Source organism: Gobio gobio (genome assembly GCF_949357685.1).
Source record: "Gobio gobio genome assembly, chromosome: 10".
Lineage (NCBI taxonomy): Eukaryota > Metazoa > Chordata > Actinopteri > Cypriniformes > Gobionidae > Gobio > Gobio gobio.
The window spans coordinates 31,458,896-31,484,428 of NC_137116.1; the positions used below are offsets into that span (position 1 = coordinate 31,458,896).

Sequence of the window (25,533 nt, forward strand, 5' to 3'; positions counted from 1 at the left end):
TATATATATATATATATATATATATATATATATATATATATATATATATATATATATATATATATATATATATATATATATATATATATATATATATATATATATATATATATATATATATATATATATATATATATATATATATATATATATATATATATATATATATATATATATATATATATATATATAAAAGAAAAAAATCACTTTACAAATTGACAATTCACATCTATGAAATGTATACATACTGTATACATGTACATATTTCAATAAAATAGTAAAATAATAAAACACTTTATAAATTGCATTTTTTTGATAAAATATTTGCCGGTATAATTTCTTTATTCATTTGCCAATTCAGTCAAAAAATTTAATTGGAAAGGTGATCACATGATTGCATCCAATTAACTTTGACTGTATTTTAAGACACACCCCTCTGACACAAGCTATAAGTTTTACATTTTAAAGATGAAATGAATTATTAAGCAAGATTTTGTTCTTTCTCAGGAGCAACATTCTCTCTTATTTAAAGACCTACAATCTCTACTATGAAGGAAAGAACCTGCAGCTACGACACAGAGAGGTAAGAAAGAGTTTTACACTCATTGTGTGGCAGGTGGGGAAGCATTTGACCCCTTCTGTGCTTTCTCAATTATTCACTATTGTCAGGGGAGTAATAACTGTCTGTGTCTGGAGGGGATGTGTGTCCCTGTGTGGGGGTGACTGGGTCTCCTTTTGTGTCTGTAAATGCTGCTTGCTCTGGTGCTTTGGCCGTGCCAAATTACTAACCGTTTTAGATGTGCTGTATTTATCATGTATAAGCCTCATTTATTCTAAAAGCAAAATGTTGGCTTGTGTGTCACCTAAACCTAATATTCAGGCCCATTATGTATGATCACTTCTGTTCATCAGATAACAAACTCAAGTACGAGTGTATATGTATGTTGTATGTATTCTGCCGGCAGGAAGAGGAGGAGCTGATCATAGAAGGACTTCTCAATATCTCATGGGGTTTGCGTCGACCAATCAGGCTTCAGATGCAGGATGATCATGAGCGAATCAAACCACCTCCCTCATCTACCTCCTGGCACTCAGGGTGTAACCTAGACAACCAGAGGTCAGACGAACACAGTCATATTCACATTAGCTCATTGACTTCCTATACATGCTTTATTGAAGAGAGAAAGAAATAGAAAGCTGTCAAAAATCAGTAATTCTTCTATGCATAAATCAAACAAAATTTAATAAGGTTAATCTTGCTTCTCAAGGAAATATATCTTGATTTGGGATGTTTTTACTGGGGAATAAAACATTGGCGTTCAAAAGTTTGCTTGGGGTTGGTAAGAATTTTTTCTTTTTGAAAGGCGGCATTTATTTGATTAAAAATGCGTTAATATTGTGATTGTGAAATCTTAATACAAATTAAAATAACTTTTAAAAAATATATATTTGTTAATGATTTATTCCTGTGATGTCAAAGCTGAATTTTCAGCATCATTACTAGTCTTCAGTGTCACATGATCCTTCAGAAATTATTCTAATATGATGATTTGATGCTCAAGATTGATAAATACTTTGCACTACAGAATATTTATATCATTAAACATCACTTTAGTAAACAAAATCATGATTAAACAGTTCTTATGTTGCCACTTATTAACCATCGCATATAAACATTATCATCATCATCATCATCATCAGAAAGCAAGATTTCTTTCCTAAGCCCAGTTCTTTAAACTCAAGTAACCTTGAAACTATAGCAGCTCAGACACCGAGAGCCTGCTTTGTTTGTTACCATAGCAACTCTAGCCTTGTGATGACCATGCTTTTGGCATTCCATCAGCTGAAATGTTTTGGACGTGTGTGATATAAATAATGCACGCATTTCTAATGTTTTATGGTTTTGATCTCCTTTTGTCTATTTTTGCCTCAACTCCAAATGAGTTCAAAAGCACTATTTATATCTGAGAGCTCCAACACAAATATTGTTTTCAGCACCTACTGAGGTCGATAAACAGAATGAAAGACTTTAGGTGTCAGTTTGTGCCAGAAATGTCTTGATAGTGTTATCTTAACTAGCAGTTCCCAGAATCATTTGATTTCAAGTCCAGCGTGTGTTCATATTCATGACACAAAACCAGTGGTTGCACCTACACTACCCTTCAAAAATGTGGGGTCAGTTTGATTTTTTTTTTTTTAAGTAATTAATTTTAATTATGGAAGGACACATTCAATTTAGCAGAAGTGACAGTAAAGACATTTATAATATTTCAAAATATTTATATTTCAGATAAACCAAGTGTAGCTATGTTCTGGCAGGCAGGGGCAATTCTAGGATTTTCATTTTAAGGGGGCTCAGCCCCCAGTGAGGGTATGAAAAAAAAAAAATGGTAACACTTTAGTTTAGAGTCCAATTCGCACTATTAACTAGTAGCTTATTAGTATGCATATTAGGATATTGGCTGTTTATTATTACTTATACTTATAAAGCAAATATTAATGCCTTATTCTGCATGACCATATTGTACATCCCTTAATCATACAATGTAGGCTGTTCTGAACGCCAAAATATTATATAACAATAGCTTGAAAACTTCCATTTTTGTCTGTGAAGAAAGTAAACATATGTTTAACTGATATTTATTTGTTTTATGAATAATTTTTGTAGACATGTTAATTTACTGAAGGCTAACAGGAAAGCTAGATAGGCCTAACTAAATGTATTAAATTAATTCACAATATGCACACATTCATTACTTATCTTATGCCCAAGACAGACTGAAAAAAGCTGAGCTTTTTTATTTACTGAGAGCTACACATGCAATTATTTATTTACAATATGCACACATTTATTTCTAATATTACTTTGTTAAAATTTCTTGTTTGTATAAATTACATTACATAGGCCTATTTCAAATCAAAATGGCGAAATTAGACAAAAGTGCATTCATTTGCGTGAATATTTTTGTCATTTGTTTAACATTTCTGACTTCGAGAAGCAGCTGTCAAACATGAAATGTTTCGTTTAGCTACTTAAATATCTCGCACTTGACGTCGAGTCGTGCTTCTAAAATTTGCTTCTGTGTGAGCATAAAGCCCGCCTACTCTGATTTGATTGGTTTTCTCAAATATTTTGACATTGGCGAGCGGTGACAGACCAATGAGGCTCAGATCAACGCACACACCTCTGCTTCTGACGTGCATTCTGTTCGACGCCGCTGCGGATTGAAGAACACGCAGATTAATGCAGATTAAAAGACGGGACGAAGCCGAAGCCTCTCGCCAGTTTCATATGTTTGAAAGGTTAATCACACATTTTTTTAGGGGGGCTGGACAGAAGTTTAGGGGGGGCTGAAGCCCCCCTAAAAAGGGCCATGCTGGCAGGTCACGTTAATCAAGCTCGTATCAGCTGACTGTCAGCTGATCACGTCTCCTATAGGAATACGATGTCTATCACAGCATACATATATAAGCTCCTTTAGTACTATCAGCAGCTATTGCGTTTCTCCAGAGCTCATTAACCCTCCTCCATCCCCAGCTCCTCCTCTAGTCCAGTCAGGATTTAGCATTCTGATTCCCCTTGAATCAGACTACATTTCCGAATCACGTTGTACATTTAAATATTGACATTAATGATATCTGCAATACATTGTTGGTTCTGTTCTATATTAAATATATTTCTATATTTCTTGAGAAGCAAATCAGCATATTAGAATGATTTGTGAAGGATCACGTGACACTGAAGACTGGAGTAATGATGCTGAAAATTCAGTCTCAGTCAGCTCCCTAGTTCAGTAGTCAGGGCACTGATCAGGGAGTCGGCCATTTTAAAGCCTGTCTCAATCGCAGAATCCTTTCAGTGAACTGAAACGTTCATTCCCTAAAAAGAATGCAAAACTCAAACCCCTTCAGGGTGCATCGATGCTCACTATGTTCCCTTAACAGAAGATGTTTAGAAAATAGGGCACTGATCAGGGAGTCGGCCATTTTAAAGCCTGTCTCAATCGCAGAATCCTTTCAGTGCACTGAAACATTCATTCCCTAAAAAGAATGCAAAACTCAAACCCCTTCAGGGTGCATCGATGCTCACTATGTTCCCTTAACAGAAGATGTTTAGAAAATAGAAACCATCATTTTATTATATTTCAGCATAAACATACATCGTTATAATGAACACAATCGAACATTTAGAATTTATTTACGGTTGAAATGTTGCACATAGCCTATATGTAACAAGGAAAGTATTTATCATAATGTACTTTAAATAACAAGATATCAGCTCTTCTGTTGTTCATAAACACCAGTAATGATGTTGAACAATAAGGACGTTGTCACATGGACGTTGCCAGTGTCCCAATGTGTAGTGAGCCAGCGTCCTTTAGCGTCCTTACCAGTGCCCAAATTCGTGTGAACGATATACTGATTCACAAGCTCTGGAGCTAGGGAACTGATTGAGACACACCCCGAGTTTTCAGTTTGTTTCCTTGGATGTTCATTGATTATGTCCTACACCTGTGATTCATTTAGCCGATTGGTTTGTTTGCTTCAGTTCTTTGTCAGTTCATGTTGTATTTAGTTTGGTTGTTTCATTTCCGTTTCTGAGTACTTTGTAAATAAAACCTTTATTTCTGTATTTAGATCCTTTTTCTCATTATTTCAACCTGACAGTGATAAAGTGTTCTTTCAAAAACATTTAAAAAAATCTTACAGACCGCAAACCTTATAACGGTAGTGTCTATGGTAGTGATGGGAGAAACAAAGTTTTTCAAAGCTTCAAAACAATTCACCAATTGCTTCGCAAAATTATTCAGTTTCGAACGCCACACACTGGTGATCCCTGCTGGTCAGAACAGTGGGAACGCAACAAAAACTTGCATAAAAACATGCATAAAAACACAAATGCAATTAACTAATCATCTAATAAGATTAAATATCAAGTGTCTGTGTAATATGGGTTCTTTTATAAATTTTCAGGGCTTGTTTTGTTTGTTCCATGGATTGCTAAACAGGCCAATAAGAGACTATTAATGCTATTAATTACTATTATTCCTTTTAATTCTACTAATGTCTAAAGCGTTGGTTTAGACACTATGGTTTCCCATAGATTCACAGAGAAAACGTTGCAAGTTATGATGTAAATAAGTCTCGTTTACTGAAATCACGTGACTTTGGCTGATTTGATACATATAGTTTGATACATTCTCCGAACCACTGATTCTAAACAAAATATTCATAAAGGTTTCGAAATCGTCCCTCACTAGACTTATGGTACAATTTTGGTGGAAAATTCAAATATTTTTGCCCAAACATATTAAGAATGTTATGTTACGCTGTGAATTGTAACTATTATGTAATGGAAGAATTGTTCTTTTCCTCTTTTACTTGTTGTCCAGTCAGGAGGGTCAGACACAGACTCCTCAATCTCCCCCTCAGATGGAAGTGACTCCCCCAGAGGACCAATCAAGCAATGGCACAACACAACACCATGAAGAAGATGAAGAAGAAGAAGGTAAAACTTGCTTTTTAAAACCAATTGCTTTATGTAAACCTGTGACCTGTTCCCACCCATCTTCTTTCTCCTCCTGCCAGATGTGTGTGACGTCTCCTCTCAGCTTCTTAGAACCAAAAGTGATGCCGGTGTACTGAGACGGGGCAGGAGACGGTCTCCTAGCGACCAGCGGCGAATCAGAAGGCACAGATTTTCCATCAACGGTCACTTCTATAACCACAAGGTAACTTGAGTAAAAAAACCTCTGTGTGTGCGTGTGATCGTTTGAGTATAAGTTCCATCTCAGTCATGCAATCTCTTGTTCCTCTTTCTGTCTCTCTCGTTCAGACGGCCGTGTTCACACCTGCATATGGTTCTGTAACTAACGTACGGATCAACAGCTGTATGACCACACCACAGGTGCTGCGGGTGTTACTGAACAAGTTTAAGATTGAGAACAGCCCCGATGATTTCGCCCTCTACCTCGTTCACACCAGCGGAGGTCAGCTGCTGTCTTCTTTTATTTTCCACTTGGCTGTGCAACACTAAATCGCCATCTAGTGGACTGAGAACAACATAAACTATAATTATACTATAGTGGAGGCTAGAATCTCCTTTGAACATGTGTTCAGACTAGAATCTGATACCTCAAATCTTCTGGTGAATGTTGACGTTTGGTAAATTTGCCCGGTTGATGTTAAAGTGGGCAAAAAATAACGTAGACTAACATTGAAAGAGGGTCCCAGCCAAATCTAGAAACCAGAGTGTCAAGGCTCTTTTGGGCCAGTAAGCAAAACACCTAAGCAATCACATAGCAACACTAGGATCATGATGATGAGTTTTTTTTTTTTGTGTGAAAACATTAGGGTACAACTGTGCTAATTTGATCTAATACCAATAAATGTTGGGGCTAAAGGCACAATAATTGACATGATGATAAATAGATGGCTGACTCAATAAAAATATTTTTCCTGCAATCATACACTATGGGTGTATTAAAAAGAAAATTTTACTTAAGATGTGCCTTTAACCCCATTGTACCCCACATATTCTTCAGAAAATGTATAAATTGAGTTGTATACATATGCGTTCTATGTTTCAGAGCGTGTTCAGTTGAAGCGCACAGACTACCCATTGGTAGTGAGAATACTTCAGGGACCATGTGAGCACGTCTGCAAGATCTTTCTCATGGAGCAGGATCTGGGAGAGGAGATTCCCTATGAAGTGAGTGTGTGTGTGTGAACGAGGGTTGATCTGCATATCATTTCGAGATTGTGAGGTTGCTGATACTGAAATACAAGGAGATTCTCATAACTGACTGCAGTTGCTCTCCACTGCTCTAGGTGGCGCAGTACATCAAATTTGAGATGCCTGTCCTGCAGAGCTTTATTACCAAACTGAAGGAAGAGGAGGACAGGGAGGTGCAGAAGCTGAGAAGCAGGTATGATCCACCTTACATAAGTAGATGGGAGAAGCTTTGAATAAATTGCTTCGCTAAATGATTCAGTGGCTGCGTCCGAAATCGCATACACAAAACAAAAACTCATTGAACAAACTCAATTTAATTGAGGGCAGGTTTTCTATCCAATCAATATGTGTAGCTCCAACTCATAAAAACTAATTCATGCAATGAAATATAATTGAGTTGGTCCAACTCAATTTGATCAAATACAGTTTAAATGATTTTTATATATTTGTAAAATGACTTTTTTTATACTTGTCAAACTTAAATTAAAACATTTAATTGGACGATTAAATATAAGCAGTTTCATTCATCATTATACACAATGTATATGATGAACAAATAAGAAAAGACTGGTCTCACTCCTGACTAAGGCTCAATTCTTCTGCAAAATGGTAGCCACAAAATTCAAAAACATTACAGAAACTCCTCAAAATGTCCAAAATACTGAACATTAAACACTAACATTACCTTGCAACATCTTTCTCTTTACTGAAAAACATAAAATTAGTCTCCTAATGCAGTCCCTTGCAAAGCATGCTGGGAACTACAGATCCACTGCCCAGTTAGTTGTCAACAAAAATGATTTGTGTAGTTTTAACACAAATGAATTAAGTAAACTTGAGTTTTAAATATATTAGGTTGATTAAACACAATTAAATTAAGTTGTGACTAAATGTTAAAAAATTTAGCTACTTTAGCTCATTTTAATTAGTTAAACTGAACAAGAGGCAAACACATAATTTTTTTGAGTGGAGTAGGTACTTATTTTGAATAAGTAATTATTTAAAGTATGTTCTTTATAGTATGAATGCGTGTAGTATTTGCCTTGCTGTCGTTATCACGTGACCTACCAGCAGTGGCGTAACTTTGCTTTGAAAAGTGGTGGGGACACCGGGACACCGCACAACTCGTTTTGCTATGTGTTTATTTAAAACACACACACACGTGTTTATTTAATACGGAGACGCATTTCTGCCACATACATATTATTTTTCCACTCAATTATGTAGTAATAACGAAATCTTATGTCAGAAAAACGACATAATTTTCTCGTAATAACGAGATTGTATGTTGTTAAAACGACATATTTTTCTCCTAATAAGGACATGTGTTGAATAGTGATGTGTGTATATATAACTATGTCTGTATCCATATTAGAGAATTTATTTAGCCCATGCCTTTGTCACACTTGTTTGAAAAGCAGAAGCTCAGCGTAAAATATCTCATCCGCTGCCTTTATCGGTGGCAGTGCCCATAGCACGAAATTGTTAGCCTAATTTATTGATGTAGCCTATAGTTCTTAACAGAGCAGGTGGCCATGGACCGCTCATGTGGCGTAACTTTAACCTTGTAATGACGGACCCCGGTGCAGCCACAAATATCATAACTATCTATAAGGCCTACTGTAATTAAGACATTCTAGAAATGTATTAAAAAGAAAGACGCTTTCAGCTTTACTCAACGGCCGCGGAAACAGGCCAGTGGGTTCAATGCATTCCCGGCGTTCTTATTTTGCTTCCGATGTATTAAATATAGGCTACAGGCAATTAGTTTATGAAACCTTGATCAAAATTAAAATACAATTCACTTTTCATCATCAACATATAAAAATTAAATAATAATATAATAGGCTAATATTTAAACATAACTATAAATCTAAATAGGCTACGTTTTGCATGTAGCCTACTCTCCAAACGCTTAAAAAATGTATTTTGTTTATTAAACAAAAAGTTTTTAATTTCAAATGTAATTTCTAAATTCAGTTCATATTTCCAGCAAACGAAATTCCGAGCCAAAATAACAAAGTGGTAAAAAAAACTGCAACAATGAAAAATATTAAAGAATTCGCGGGTGCTTTCGTCGGCATGGAGTGGGGTCAGACATGATTTCTATTGAGTGTTGTTTTGCAGAAATCATTTCTTTAAAGTGAATTTCGTTTTCTATAAATTGTATTTTAATTTTGATCAAGGATTCATAAATGAATGGCCTGTATAGGCTATTTAATACATAAGAAGCAAAATAAGAACGGGATTGACGTGCGTAACGAACCCACTGGCCTGTTTCCGCGGCCTTTGAGTAAGGCTGAAAGCATCTTTCTTTTTAATACATTTCTAGAATATATGTAGCTATTACAGTATAGCATACAATATATTACTGTAGGCCTATTATAGAGTTATGATATATGTGCACCGGTTATGCCACTGATGCTAACATGAGCGGTCCATGGCACCTGTTACCCGTAACGAAGTGTAAAACTTTGAGTTATCATGCAATTTCAAACATTTCGCTCGTCTCTGTATGTGGCAGCAATGCGTCACAATAACCTGGCGTAAAAGTCGATCATTCTTTACAGATGGCGCGGTATGTTTGGAAAGAAGACGAGTACTTTATTAAACTCATAAAAAAACAATAGAATATAAAATACCACAATTTATCAAGACCTTGAAGCAGATAAGAGAGAGAAACACCTCGTATGTGCCGCTCAAGTATAAGGAGCTTTCCTTGCCATCAGTGCTTGAATAACACACTCGTCTCCTTCCAGTAAAGATAATGGCGTGCGGTGGATGGGATATACATAAACCTAAAAACATACGTGGCATAATTTTTGGAATGACTTATCACGTGAGAAAAAAAAATGTTTTAGTCGCATAACATCAGTTAATGTAAACGCTGTCATTTCGCAATATTTTTTTATCGACTATTAGGAAATATGGCAAAAGTTTTGCAAAAATCTGTAATGGAAAAAAAAGCTTCTGATCGGCGGAAAAATTTGTTAAATGAATGTATTACGATTTGTAGATTGTGCTTTTGTTTTAATACACACCTTCCGCAATCTATTTTTCAATTACTTTTAAAAAGTGGTGGGGACAATATCGAGCCTGGCAAAAAGTGGTGGGGACATGTCCCACCCGTCCCACCCGTAAATTACGCCTATGCCTACCAGCGTCAGTTGTGTCTCGTCACTGCCCTTCACAAATCCTCTCATTTGGCCTCATGGGATAGTAAAGTGTTCAGAGATCACACTTAGGAATCTCACCGGAAGTAGCAGGTCATCCAAGTATTTTTTTGCCTTCTCTTTATGAGTACTGTGAATTCGGAAAATAGTTTTTTTGCCTACTTTATAGTAAGGAAGTATGCGATTTCGGGTGCAGCCAGTGTTTCAGAGCACTCAGAACACCACATGCTGGAGACATCTGCTGGTCAATGTAAATGCACTGGAAAAAAATCAAAAGTACAGCTACAATGACACAATACTGTACTTCAAAAATTGCAGGCATATTTTTATAGTTACAGTATCTTTAAATGCAAAAATCTGGGGTTTTTTACATAAAGTTTCTGCCTCTATCAGGTTCTCAACTTCAACCTATTCAAAAAACCCATTCAAAGGCTCCTCTTATAATAAGAAATATAGACTATTTCTGCTGTAATTATAACAAAGCTGCTTATTTTCAAATTTTTAACAGAAGTTAAAAGTTTGAAAATAAGTTTATTAACAGAAACTTGGTATCGATATATTAAATTAATTAACCACAATTCATTTTGCGATTTCCGAAATGTCAAGAAGAAACTATAAAAGAACCATAAAATGGTAACTGAAATTAAATATAAAATAAAATAAAATGGATGAAAACCTACATTTGTTTGATTTCAGATAGCTTCTCTTTTTTTTTTGTTTTACTTGATATACTAAAATAATTAAAACAGAAATATAAATGAATAAAAACTATATAGACGTATGACAAAAATACACAACAAAATGGAAAATATAAAAGTAAAAACTAATTAAAAATATGAATAACTAACAGTATCTCAATTTATACTCAATTAACATGTATTGTACTAAAATAACAGGCTATTTTATATGGCCTTTTTTATTTAGCCCTTTGCCACACAATCTTGCTACGTTTATCACATTACCTCACGTTGTATGCAAGAAGGTCTGAAGAGAGATGTCTTCCACCTCAATTGCACTTTCTCAACTGGCACAGAAAGTATGTGACAGAAATGTGTTGTCTTTGCTCACGGTGGCTCAGGTCAGGCCAGGTTTCTTTTAACCTAAATGCCACGTGACTGCTGCCCCTAGAGCCACAGAAAATGATGTCATGACAAAGCTAATTGGCTGATTGCACCACAAGAAGACGCACAGTCACAAGCCCTTCACTAGTGACTATCCTGAGCTGTGACGTCAAAGCAGCAGACCAGCACAACATCCAGAAACGAATTGGGCAGAAAGGCTAACAGGACTTTGCATGTCTAATGTGTTTAACTGTTTAATGGACGATAATGGAGCATAATATTTACTATTATCGTAATTTACAATTGACATATAATACTCTTTTTGTGATTTTAAGAAAGATTCATATTAGCCTATTTTTTATATAATACACTATCAGTCATAAGTTTAAAGTTTAGTGTATTTATTTATTTCAAATACATTTTCTTTTGAATTGTCTATTTATCAATGAATCCTGGAAAAAAATGTATCCCGGTTTCCACAAAAATATGAAGCAGCTCAATTGTTTTAACATTGATAATAATAAAAAAATGTTTCTTGAGCACCAAATCAGCATATTAGAATGATTTCTGAAGGATCATGTGACACTGAAGACTGGAGTAATGATGCTGAAAATTCAGCTTTACCATCACAGGAACGAATTACATTTATATGTAAAAATATATTTTTTATTCTAATAATATATTCTATTAATATTTAACAATGATGATTTTTTTTTACACTTTATTTTAAGGTGTCTTTTTTACAGTGTACTGATGAATATTAATTAAAGCTGCAGTCTGTAACTTTTTGCACTCTAGTGGTTAATAAACAGAACTGCATGCGTCTTGCGGAAGAACATTGCAGCCAGAGCTACTTCTCTCTGTTTATGTCTATGGCGAGTCACGCAGCGACTGTGCTCCTCCGCAGCGGTTCCTACCAGACCGGTATGAAATAGTCCCAATATGAACACTTATTATAAGTGTACCATAATGATTCAGGGTAAGACAAAAACACAATTTGGGAAATGGATTCATGCGGTCCATTCTCATTATATAATATTTGTAAATCTTGAACACAAAAAAAGTTACGGACAGCAGTTTTAACTACATTCACTTATTATAGGGTTAGGGTATAGGGTTTGGTTGAGGGTTAGTTGCATGTAATTATGCATAATTTACTATATTTATTACTATAGTAACTACATTTATTACTATAGTAACTACATGTAGGACAATGTAAAATAAAGTGTTTCCATTTTTTTTTTATGTTTTCGCCACAAAATAAAAAAGGTTATCGCAACTTTTTATCTCATAATTCTAAGAAAAAGTTGATCTCTCAATAAAAAAAATTTCCCTCCAAATTGCGAGTTCTAAACTTGCAATCGCGAGAGAGTCTGAATTGCAAGAAATAAAGTCAGAATGTCGAGATATAAACTCGTGCATTACAGTATATCTCGCATTTCTTTTTTCTCAGAATTGAGATAAAAACTCGAAATTACCTTTTTTATTTTTTATTCTGTGGCGGAAACAAACATCCATAGTTTTTACTGTATTTTTGATCGAATAAATGCAGCCTTGGTGAGCATATGAGACTGTCGTAATATTTTTTAAAGAATCCAACCACAACCTTCTGCAAAAGGTTTTTTTTTGTTCTTTGATATAATAATCCATGCATCATAGGGTTAAATAACTATCTCTCTCTCTCTCTGAATAGATACAAGTATCTGCGATGTATCATGGAGAAACAGCTTCAGTGTTTACCAGAGGCTTCCACCTGTATGTGACTCCCTCTCAACCTTCTCTCAGAGCTTCATGTCAATCAATGGACTTCCAGACAGATTTTCAACAGCCCCTTCCGCCCCAAATGATTCTTAATCTAAACCACTAAATATGCATTGATATTTGCTGACCAGTGAAGATGGATGGTACATCTTGTAATATAATAATTCTTTGTATATTTTTTCCTCTGCATTATTTGGTGCTGTTGTGAATCACATCCAGGTACAATAATATAAAAGCACATTCCACTAAACCAGGGAAATTTTATTATACTGACAAGCACAAAGTAACAAAGAGAAATGCTTACAACTTTAGTATTATTTGTTTGCTTAAACCCATTATAAAGGGTCATGAGTGACTGATCACTTTACATGTTGGATGTATTGAGAATACATGCGGTCTGAGCCAACCTGTCTGAAGCGCGACTCCATTTGACCAACGTCTCTATTAGACAGTGATTAAGAAATCTTTTTGTGCCAGAATAGTGAGAGATGTATCCCATACTGAAGTGAAAGACTGTGAACTTAAAGGATGACTGAGAACAGAGTGAAAAAGCACAAGGGAATGTCTGAACATCTGAATGCTGTTTGTTTGTTTGAGTGAGTGAGTCAGTATGACTAGTATGCGTGTTTGGGTACCTGAGGTGAGTGTGATTTCACCAAGTACAACATGTTCCTGGATCTACATCAGTGATGATTCTACATCATTTCCCTCTGATACTTTTAGGACTATGTTTTCGGGCAGGAATGTTGTTCCGGGCTCAACAAAATATGTTGATCCAGGAATACTTGGCAAAATCATAGTGACTGTGTACCTGAAGAGGACTGGCTGTAGCTAAGAAAAGAGGTTCATATTTTTCTTTTAGACTCTCATTCACACCTGTTGAATGACTTCCATTTCATCTGGCATGTGTTTAGTCTGTATTATAATAATTCTGATTGTAAAACTAAGAAGGTGATAATTATATTTAAATAAAATGTTATCATCAGAAAATTCAAAACCTCCACAAACGAATGCATCTGTTATTGGAATAAATGTGTGTGTGAGTGTATAGTAGGTTTGTTTACATACACTAATTTCCGTCAATTGGAATGAATCCAATCTGATTTCAAGTTCTGAAAGTTCTATGCAAAAAAATAAAGGTTCCAGGTTTTTGCAGTGATGCCAAAGAACCATTTTTGGTTTCCCAATGAACCTTTCAGTGAAAAGTTCCAAAAAGAATAGTTTTTTTCTTAATGTGAAGAACATTTTAATAATTTAAGGAACCTTTTTGTACACTAAAAAGGTTCCAGGGATGTTAAAGGTTCTTCATGGAACCATATTTGCCAATAAATAACATTTATTAAGAGTGTACAGAATGAACCTTAAACATCTTTTTTTGTTTTTGTTTACAAGGGCATACCAAGTTGCTAAGTAAAAACTAAGCTGACATTTATGCCAGAAGAGCTCAGCGAACGAAATATAACTTTTTTTCACATGAGATGTTTGGTGTTGGCAGTCTAGAAATGATACTGATTTCATCCAAAGCACTACCATAATGATTGTTTTATTATTAAAGCAATTTTAACTCTTGTTAGCATGTCCTCAACCCAAGCACATGCTCTACACTTCAAACCCCAAAACACTAACATAACAGAAACTTTTAAATATCAATATAATAGAACAGTAAACATTAAAAAGTCTCTCAGTTTTCTCATCTTACTAGAAAAAGCTTAAAATAACACTTTATTTCAAAATGTACTCTCCCAATTCAGCCCCTTTGCAAAGCATGATGGGAAGTGAAAATCCTGTTTGAGTCCTGCTTCAGTGAAAAATATTTGGAGAGTTTTTACTTGACCGAACATGTTCAGTAAATGCAACCAGTTTAAGTTACAGCAAAGTGATTGAGTTGGTTGGACAACTATTTTACATATTCTTCCTCAGTCAGTTGCGTTGCATGGCGCAGGTGCACTTAAGTTGTGTCTGAATAAGGGCTGTGCAATTAATCGAATTTCGATTTCGATTTCGCCTCCCAACGATCACCAAAATAGTACAATCGAGAAAAAACGATTATTTTGCCTTGCGTTCTGAATGAAACGCGCATGCGCTCATCCGCCCCTCCCGAACCCACAAATCTCTCTCAGATCGGGAGTCTCGTGTGCATATCATCCGCTGGAATTTAAAAACTCGGCGCGAGTAAAGATGGAAGAAGGAGGGCAGTTACAGCAGCGTTTGGTGAGCAAAAAAGGCAAAACCAACTCCGTTGTCTGGGAACAGTTTGGCTTCGAGGAATCAGACGACGAGCAAAAACATGTTACGTGCAAGATTTGCTACATGTAGTGTCTGCAACGCAAGAGAACACCACGAATTTGTTTAACCACTTGAAAATTAAACAGAGTGACCTATGACAATCTAATATAGAAACAAAAACTGACGAGAGCAGGGGTGCCGTGTAAACGTCCTTTTTTCCCCCTCATATTTTTCAAATAATTCTCTCTTTGTAAACTTTGTTCAATGCATGCGAGTGCTGCCGTATGTTTGAATATGACCAGTCGTTTTCACCGTCATCACCCGGGTTTAGTGCCAGAAGACGCGAATGAGAAGCCGCGCGCGCTGTGAGAAAATGTGTCTCTGTGCGTTCATCCGAGAGCGCGCACACGTCTCTCAGCGCGCAAATATTGAGTTCTCTTTCAAGTCTTGCTCTTGAACGGACAAACTCACACAAAACGTATGTCAACATGTCCATCTTGATGAGTATCCTAGCAGACATAGTCTGTATATGCCTTAAGTGAACTTTATACAGTCGAGAAAGACGACGCATATCCGATCCGGATTGAATAGCTTTTGTAAGTTTAATAGGATTAATCTTTAATTTATGCACTCAAATATGCAATGTTATTTTACATTTGAGACATTTCTGTACCTGAAAACTAATGTTAGACGTACCTGAAAAGCATATCTAGCCGAACCATATTGTTTATCTTATTTATTTGTGATTATCATTTTTACGTGAATACTTTTATACTTTGATTTGAATATATGTTATATTATTTATTTTAATAGTTCAAAAAGTACAACAAATGTTACAATTTCAATTGAATTGTTGAAAGGTGTATTTTTAATAAATACAACACATTCCCAAAGTCATGTGAAATAATCGTGTTACATAATCGTGATTTCAATATTGACCAAAATAATCGTGATTATGATTTTTTCCATAATCGAGCAGCCCTAGTCTGAATCCACTTTTGCTAGTTTAACGACGGAAAAAAACCACGGTCAACACGCCAGGCACATGGTCCAAAAGGGTTGTACCTAGTCTCTTAATGAGTCATGGGTGTGTTTTGGGAGTAACATGCAATAAATCAATCAGGGTGTCATCTCCCATTCCCTTTAAAAGCCAGTTGAATAAACCTTTAAAATCCACCATAGCGTATTCGCTATTTACATGGCGGAATTTGCGAGCGGAAAGACTGAATGGTTCTCCAGTGAGGAATCCTTTTATTTTTAATATTTAAAAATGTTTGTGTGCTGCTGCGTATCCCTATGTGTGTAACAAGTTGAGTGAATGCGTGTTGTACACCCACCTATAGACGCACATCACTAACGTTCCCTTTAAATAACAAAAATAATACTGCGCAGCCTCAAAATAACAATGCGCCTGAACACACCTCATTTTCAGACCAGCACGCCCATGGCGAACAGATGGGTGCGAGTACATTTGCTATTTAAACAATGTGGTGCAGGACATGAAAATGATAACTGCGTCGGGCTGAAACTAGCAAAAAACTATCGCGTCTGCACTGTAAAAAATATTGTTGGTTAAACTTAAAAAAGTAAGTAACCTGGTTGCCTTAATTTTGAGTTCATTGAAATAAAAAAATGTAGTTAATACCATGAAGGAAATTGGTTTAATAAATAGAAACTCAAAATATTATTGTATATGAACTGCATAAATAAATAAAATAAAAATTGTGGTAAAACATGAAATGAGCTAAATTTGGCATGTTTCACTGCATTATTACAAATAAAACACACAATTATGCAATATGCTTACAAAATCTTTTAATAATATTTGAATAAAGGGTGATGTCGATTCTCAAATGTTCATTGTATTAAAGGTAGGGTAGGTAGGATTTGGATTAAAAAAAAAAAAATTAAATAAAACTTTTTTCCAAATTTGTTTAAACTTTCTTTATATATCAATACATAATTAAAAAGTACTCTGAAAAAGAAAGTATGAAAATTGAGTGTCTGTAGACCTCTCACGACTGTTTTAAAGACAGCTCATTATTTCCATTCACTCCACCTTCTCCCTTCTGGGCTCTTCCCAAAGCCTCGCCCCCAAAACACATGAACGCGCCACGCCGACCGCTCAGCTGAAAGGCGCATTATTTACTTGAGATGAGCGGAGAAGAAGGAGCGGAGTGCATGTAGTGACATCATGTCAGAATCACATGTAATAAAAAATCTAACTTTATCATTATGAATATAAACAAATAAGATGTATTTTAGTACTCACTCTCAAGCTAGAATAACGATACTGGTAAAGTTTAAAATACACACACAACACAGTGTCTACGACACACACAGATACAAGATGTAAACATTGGTAGAGTATATAAAAACAAACCAAGGGCCGAAATAAACGTGCAGGTAAAGTTCCCGGTGAACATGGTAGAAGAGTTTAGACAGAGGGTAGTAGCTAAAGCTAACTTAGTTCTAAAAAAAAGTTCCTGGATGCGGTGTACTAGCTTTTACACATGCATTTTGTTATCTAAAGTTACATTTTGCGAAATTCAACACGACAGCGATCAACTTGAGCTAGGCATATTGAGTATCATCTCTACTAATGGTTCGCTAAGTGTATAACATTGTAACTTTATGCTAAGTAATGTTATGTTAGCTATATTAGGCAGCTAAGTTACGTGTGCTAGTGAGACATGCTTCATGAAAACATAATCCAAAAAAATGTATAATCAAAATGAAAGATTACCTGTCCAGCAGAAATACAGCCTCTTGAACTCAAACGGGTGCGCCAGGGTTGCCAGGTTTTCACAACAAAATCCCAAAATCGCATTTGGGAGGTAAAACATGTGTCTTTTTGGTAGGGCTGCCTGCTAAAATTCGCAAATCCCGGGGCAAAACATCACATAATTGGGGTCGCTTCAACCCGCGGACATGAAAAAGCCCGCGGCAACAGTGTGGAAGTAGCCCGACTTGGCAACACTGGGGTGTGCGCATGTGGGCAGATCCTGGAGCAAAAGCGGCGGTAGCCATGGTAGCGAGAGAGAGTGACAGTCGCCCAAGCCAATCACTTGTTTCGGCCCGAACGAAAATAATGAGCGGTGTTTATTGCAGATTAAAAAGTCTTGAGTCACTCGATTTTTATACTCTCTTTTTCAGAGTACTTAAATTTTAATTATGTATTGACATATAAAGACAGTTTAAACAAATTTGGACAAAAGTGTTTTAGATCATACTTACCTACACCACCTTTAACTCAAATTTGTAATTGTATTAAACTCAAAACATTTTTTACAGTGGTGGCATCGCATTATGCCGGGTGTATGATAGGGCCCTTAATGTTACTAAAAACTAAGTTGGTTGTGTGGAACCACTGTCCATAACTGAATTGAGTTAGTTTAAAGTATCATTTTTATTTTTATTCGGTTACTTGATTGAAACATGTTATTTCAAAATGAAAACATCAAGTTAAATCAAAGAGTAACCGTTTCAAGTCAATTTAACTTGAAGCAATCAAATTTGAACCAGAAACCTTATGGTGTTAAATAAAAATAAATAGTTTAAAGTGAACAGCATAAAAAAAAAAAATTTGAGTGCATGTGGGCAAGGTATTTTTGAATCCAATTGAGAAAATAGTTTGATTCATGAGTTTACAATCTTAATTTGTATCTGTTGATCAGATTATTTTGTGTTTACATCAACCATACCAATACAATATAAATACAGTGCACTACATCCAGTGTGCTCTATATGCACTACAGATCTGTTAAGATGCAAATACACATTACAAACCTGTATGTATTACTATAGAAGCTTGTTTCTGACACTGAATAAAAAACAAAAAAGGGAATGGTGACTTTTTATCACAATTCTGACTTTTTTTCTCAAGCAATTGTGAGTTTACACGTGATATAGGCCAAACTCGCAAACTTTTTTTCTCAGAATTGAGTGATATAAACTCGCAATTGCAAGACAAAAAAAAGTCAACATTGTGCAACTCTCAGTCTTCCACATGATTTGACTGCAGGTCCTCTAATGGGTTACCTAACCACCATCTCTGAGCTCATGGAGAGATACGACAGCCCCACAGTATGACCCCTGGGCCTAAACACGTATGTCAAATCCATAGACTGTCCTAATCCAGTTGATGGATTAGAGTAATGTTCTGATCCTATGCCGGTGAGACGGACCGACGTAGGTTCACTCACTCAGCCAATCAGAGAATGGGCAGCAGTCAGTTAATGCCACTGTGTACGTGTACATGTGTGAGTTCACTCTCATACTCTCATTCATTCAAGACAGCAGACTAGAGAGGAGGACGACACTTGGACAGCCATCCTGAACCTTCCGAAATACATTTCCTCCAGATACGTATTCAACGTAAGTCAGTGCATTCACCTTTGGAGGAACTAAACTATTTTGTTTTATAATATCTATTTCTATTGTTATTTCTAAAGGAAAGTACAATACTCAGAAAGCTGTATTCTTGTTTATTTCTGTACTTATTTCTAACAAAATGCTTGTATCATGTTAATGAAGATACCTGAATGAAAATGATGCAAATTCCAGTGGTTTAGATCATTTTAGGGTCATTGTGACCTTATACATTTTTATAAACGGTTCATTTGTAAAAGTCCAAAATTGAACAACTTTAAAACTGGACAATGTCTTGTTGCGTTTGTGAGATTTGTGCAGGGGTGAGAATATTCTTAAGAGACAACCAAACTGAACTAAAACAGATTACCTTTCCAAAGCTGCCAGAATGGCGGCCCAGTTTCTGAAAAGGTCATGTGCTGCTCATTTCATTGTCTTGACTCTCGATCATAACATACATACATAAATATATTTTAAAGTGAATCACGCTTGAAGAACATATATATATATATATATATATATATATATATATATATATATATATATATATATATATATATATATATATATATATATATATATATATATATATATATATATATATATATATATACTTACTTACTTAAAAATAATTTTAAAAGACTTGTCAGTAGGGTACTAAAAATTACATTATACATAATAAAAAAGTTATATCCTCTGAAAAATAAAAATTGTACTTTGTACATTGTCAAAAAAAATTCTTTAGGGTCCAATTCTCACTATTGACTAGTTGCTTATTAGCATGCATATTACTAGGATATTGGCTGTTTATTATGCTGCCTTCATGTGCTATCGAAATAATTGTAAATAATAGTGTACTAGTTTAAAAAATGGACATGATTGCGTAATCACGCGTTCAATTAGTACTCGTAATCACGACTTCAGAAGTGGGACATTTCTGCTAGCATGTGAAGGTAGCATAAGTACTTATTAAGCACATATTAATGCCTTATTCTGCATGGCCATATTATCCATCCCTTAATCCTACTAACACCTGGCCTGACAAGCCAGACCCACAACAAGATGTTGGGTCTGGGAACACACCATCAATCCGAGGGACAGGATAAACGGTTGTCTTCCAAATTCCCTCTGCACGCAATAGGATAGCGCTACAACCAACCAGAGCAACAAAGAGGGTGAAGCGGAGCTAGTTGATAGATTAAACTTTTGCCATATCCGGTCGGCAAAACTCCGAACACATCTTCCTTTTTTAAGAATGTCTTCAGTGCCGTTCTTTGTTAGCAGGGAAGTAGCAGGGAATTCATACGGTACTGTTGCAACTCTGCCGATTCCAAAGACCGCTGTTCGCCAGCTTCTTACAAGTAGCACGCAGAACCGCCGCAACTCTGTCGCCCACCGACTCTATACACGATGTGATTGGCCTGACTAGAGTTCGTTTTTTCCAGCTCGCAAGCCAACGGAGAGTTGCTAGACGCTGGCTGCAAATTAGATTTGCTGCCGCTAGGGTGCGTCTAGATTTCTAGGCTAACTAATACCTAAACTTAACAACTAACTTACCAACTAATAATAAGCAGTAATTAGGAGTTAATTGAGGCAAAAGTTAAAGTACACTCTAAAAAATGCTGGGTTAAAAACAACCCAAGTTGGGTTGAAAATGGACTAACCCAGAAATTGGGTTGTTTTAACCCAGCGGTTGGGTTAAATGTTTGCTTAAAACAACCCAATCGCTGGGTTAAAACAACCCAATTGCCATTTTCAACCCAACTTGGGTTGATTTTAACCCAGCATTTTTTAGAGTGTAGTTAATAGTGAGAATTGAGCCCTAATCTAAAGTGTGACCCAAAATACTGTACACATTTGAGTAAATAAGACTAATTTCTCTTCGTGGCAACATTGGCCCTGTCTATATCCCTCTCATGACACTGTGTCCTCTGTGTCCACTAATCACTGAAGGACAAATCTCATTGTGACCAATGAGTCAAAGACTTATTGGTTTTTCGGATTATGTTTAGCGCTTTGCTTTCAAAGAGTGTGTGCATGAACCCTTCAGATGATCTCATCTAGTACATTGTTACCAGAGTGCACGTGGATTTAGTCAACCTCTTACCTTCTGTTTTCACAGCGTCTCCCAGCATGTTTTCCCAATATAAACTCTTGTCTTTGATGAACTGCCTGTTACTCCTGACTGTGATGTTTCCGGCGGTCGAGTCGCGTCGGGGCGGGGGCTTCGGTCGTGGCGGGGGCCGAGGTGGAGGATGGGGCGGCAGCAGCTCCGGTCGTGCGGGCTGGGGAGGAGGCGGTGGGCATTACCGTGCTCCACCCGTCCACACCGGAGGCTCCACGGGACACAGCACTGGGAAGGTAGCAGGCGCGGCTGCCGCTGGAGTCGTGGGGGGAATGCTGGTCGGCCACGGCTTGAGCTCCATGGCTCAACCCGGATACGGGCACGGGTATGGAGGCTATGGTGGCTATGGTGGCTATGGGCACGGTTATGGGCACGGTTATGGACACGGGCATGGAGGACATGGTGGTGGGCATTCAGCAGACCCTCTTGCGAGAGACTTCCACAACGAGACAGATGTGGATTACTACACAGATGCAGCCAGTGCCGGACCCCTTTACAGCTGTGTGACAGTCTTAGGACTCGTGATGTCATTCTTACTTGGGTACTTTCTGTCATAAAAGCTACTTTTGGCAATTGACAGAGGTCATTCTTGGGCACCTTCTTGCATCTGTCAATCAAAAAAAAATTCTAACTAACTAAAAATGTGTGACAGATGCAGTGTTAAAACATGGACTAAATGCAATCAAACAGCACTATCAAGGATTTCATTACTACTGAGGCCTCCATGCACTATTTCTGCCCAAGAAATAGACCACGTCCATTTACATTGTTTCCTGTTTTGGCTTGGAAGCGAGTTATGACGAGCACAAGCCTGAGTCAGAAGTTTGTACATTTTTTTTAATGAACAGTGTAGATTTTTCATGGTTTAGTTTTACTTAATAAAGGAATTTTGTATTCTTTAAAATGATGAAGAGCAGGTAGTTTATTGTCTAAAGAGTTTCAGAGCACCATGGATATACAGTATATGTTTCCTGTATATTGTTCATTGATTGTTTAATTCTCAACTGAGCCGTTTCAACCTTCTCAATGTTTTAATCTGTTTGTTCCTGCCATTTACGTCAGCAAGCATTCAAAATAAAACAAGGCTTATGGTAAAATCACATTAAACCATAACAAGCTAGACAAAGTGTTAAGTCGAGAGCAAATCTTGTTAAAGGGCTCGGGCGACGTCTACCTCACTTCCTCGAGCTCTTCACCAAGCAGATGATTGTCTTAAACCAATAAGATGTCATTGCTTTCGCTTGTACACCTTCTTAGGTCTGTTTATTTTTGTACTGTTAAAATAAACTAAATTAATATACTTGATAAAATACTTGACTTTTTGTCATTTTTCATTCTGTGTGAGGGTGATAAGCACACTGAAATCCATGTTGGTCCAGGCTGGTTTATGCTGGTAGAGCTGGTATAGCCGGATGGTTCTCAAGCAAACCTGAGCTGGTCCACCAACACTGCCGCTTCCCATGCTGGTGTAGTGACCGAGACAGATCAAAATGATTTGTAATATTTAAGAAAGGTAACACTTTAGAATACTGTTCCGTAATTAATGAATAACTACACAGGAACAAATGAGTAACGCACTATTAGTATAGTAACTACTATTAACTAACAAGAAACTCTTATTAACGAATTAGTAATTAGTTAGTGCCCAGTCGAATATAGTAGTTCACTGTTAGCTAATCAATAACTACTATTTTTTTCATACCTTCCAGAGAACTATGTATACAGGTTCATTATTAATGTGAATAATGCATGATGTATAATTAATTCTAAAGTGAAGGTCATGGTAACCAACTAGTAATGACTCAAGTATTGCCAAATCCTTCAGAAGGAATTACTAATTATTATTTGGAGCAGTATTCTAAAGTGAAGATCATGGTAACCAACTAGTAATGACTCAAGTATTGCCAAATCCTTAGGAAGGAATTACTTTCCAAAACCTCAAAAGCTTATGATGACTTAAGTAATTACTATAGGGAGTTAGCATGCTTTTCATTTTTGAATACTGAACCAAATAATTAGTAATTCCTTTAGAATGATGTAGTAAGTTACACTTTAGTCATTACTATCCAAAACCTTACAAATAACTCAAAAGCTTACAATGACTTCAGTCAATAATAATTAGGCTACTAGTAGGCCTAATTATTTCTGCTGGAAAACTTCGAGTCATTAGTGGGTTACCATTACCTTCACTTAAGAATTAATTATACATTATGCATTATTCATGTTTATTATGAACCTTTATATAGTAGTTCTCTGGTAGGTATGAAAAAATAGTTAGCCTGTACTGAGCTAGTAATGAACAACTACAACATTTGACTGAGCGCTATTACCTGCTAATTCGATAATCAGATCCTTGTTAATTACTAGAGCGTTAATAGTGCGTTCATTTGTTCCTGTGTATTTATTCATTAACTGAACAGTTTTCTAAATTATAGAACGGTTAGTTCCAGTCCTTGATTCTGATTGGTCAATAGCTGTATTTTTTTCACGGTATGAAAAAACTGCTATGACCCTCACCCAACGGTTCTCTGTATCACTGCACACCATTAGCAGCAACCATTCACCGTAAACATATGTTTGTTATCATTGATATTGTTAATTGAAGCTTACTTTGCTGTATTATGTAGAAGAGTATTGTGAGAGAGATCGTGACCGAGTGGCAAGATGACGTATTTGGTTGATCAGGCTGCAGCGAGGACAGTCTCCGTGTATTACCTGATTTAGCATTTTTCCTTTAGGTCAGTCTTATGTCTATAATAAAAAAAACGTTTGAATGTCCACTGTGATATCTTGTTTCAGTCCTTTCAAAAGTCTTCACTACTGAGTGATTCACTCTTTGTCGCCATCTAATGGCGTAATAATGTAAGTTCTGTTGCTGCGGTCAGGGACTATTTTTTTGCCAGCGGAAGGAAGGCTTTTAGTGATTTTACTTCGTGAAAGTTGCATTGATACATATTTCTTGGCTTTAATATTTAAATTGTGTGGAAACCGTATCGTGAATACAACGCCCTTCAGCCGTGACTTATTCACGATATAGCACAGGTTCTCGTACCGCATTTGCTTACTTGTTACCTTTAATAAATAATCCATAATACCCGTCACCCAAGCAAACCATGATGGTTCTGCCCCCTAAGTGATAAATCATCAAGATAACTCAAAGGAATGTCAAATTTCACTCTAAATTCACTTGAAACAGACAAATGTAGGCTACTCGTCCATCCTGATCATATACCCTCAAATTATAATGACTTGAGATATGCACAACCATATATCCAAATTTCCTTTGTAATGTTCCTATAATGTTTTGCCTATGTATTAATCTAAACTCTTTGAACACATTTTTAGCCTCAAGGTCACATCATGTGTGGTAGCCTATCTAGAGTTTCTATTTCAATTTCCTGAATTATCATTTACATTACATGTTGATGTCAATGCAGCATATTAGTAGGCTATTACAAGAATCTACAAGTTCCCATCAACACCCAGTCAAGTTACATGCAAAACAGCATGCTCGAAGACGAAGGACCATAAACTTTCCTTCCAGAAGCATGTTACCATTGGCTAACTAACCCCCTGGAGGTAGGCCTATGACATCCTTGTGGTTTAAAAGATCATCGACCACAGGCAGATTCTAAGAAATTCTGACATGAAGATGATGCTGAACTAGAAGTCTTCTATGCTTGTCTTTCCATTCAAAAAAGATCTTCTGACTCAAACTGGTTCTCGCTCATCAAGAGATCAACTGGAGCTTCAAGAAATTGCATCAGGACATTTCCATTCAAATGGTCAAGTATCAAACTTATTCTCATTAATTTGATACATTGATACATTAAGTATTCCCTACCCCTTCTTCCAGTGTGCAAAACATACCTTATGCCTTATTGATTTTTTTCAGCAGGGAATATGGGTAAATGTGGCTTGTTTTAGTCAGAGTCAAGTACAGTCAAGTAAAACATCCATTAAAATCCATAATGTTCTTAATTCTGGCCTGATTCCCAGTCAAGTATTTTAAATGTACATCATACAGTAATACAAACAGACGTGATTAGATTACACTTAACATGTGAAACATGAATGGAG

At 36.2% G+C, this 25,533-nt stretch overlaps 2 protein-coding genes across 3 annotated transcripts in view; both read left to right on the forward strand.

Annotated features, from left to right (window-relative positions):
- rassf2a (Ras association domain family member 2a) overlaps positions 1–13,890 on the forward strand; it is a 31,067-nt gene extending 17,177 nt beyond the window's left edge. Inside the window, exons 3-10 of one of the 2 annotated variants that reach the window (XM_079826400.1) lie at positions 508–583; positions 966–1,117; positions 5,394–5,509; positions 5,590–5,732; positions 5,837–5,990; positions 6,591–6,712; positions 6,832–6,929; positions 12,664–13,780. In XM_079826400.1, coding sequence (XP_079682526.1) covers positions 508–583; positions 966–1,117; positions 5,394–5,509; positions 5,590–5,732; positions 5,837–5,990; positions 6,591–6,712; positions 6,832–6,929; positions 12,664–12,733 — 931 coding nt within the window. In that variant the 3' untranslated portion in view covers positions 12,734–13,780. Of the gene's footprint in view, positions 1–507; positions 584–965; positions 1,118–5,393; positions 5,510–5,589; positions 5,733–5,836; positions 5,991–6,590; positions 6,713–6,831; positions 6,930–12,663 lie in introns of both variants that reach the window. The other variant, XM_079826399.1, reaches the window with a different exon arrangement.
- Positions 13,891–21,461: 7,571 nt separating this feature from the next.
- Positions 21,462–24,226, forward strand: prnpa (prion protein a (Kanno blood group); the record flags this gene model as incomplete). Its single annotated transcript, XM_079827429.1, has 1 exon — positions 21,462–24,226. The coding sequence occupies one exon, from the start codon at positions 21,462–21,464 to the stop codon at positions 22,008–22,010; it is 549 nt and encodes a 182-aa protein (XP_079683555.1). The 3' UTR covers positions 22,011–24,226.
- Positions 24,227–25,533: the final 1,307 nt, after the last annotated feature.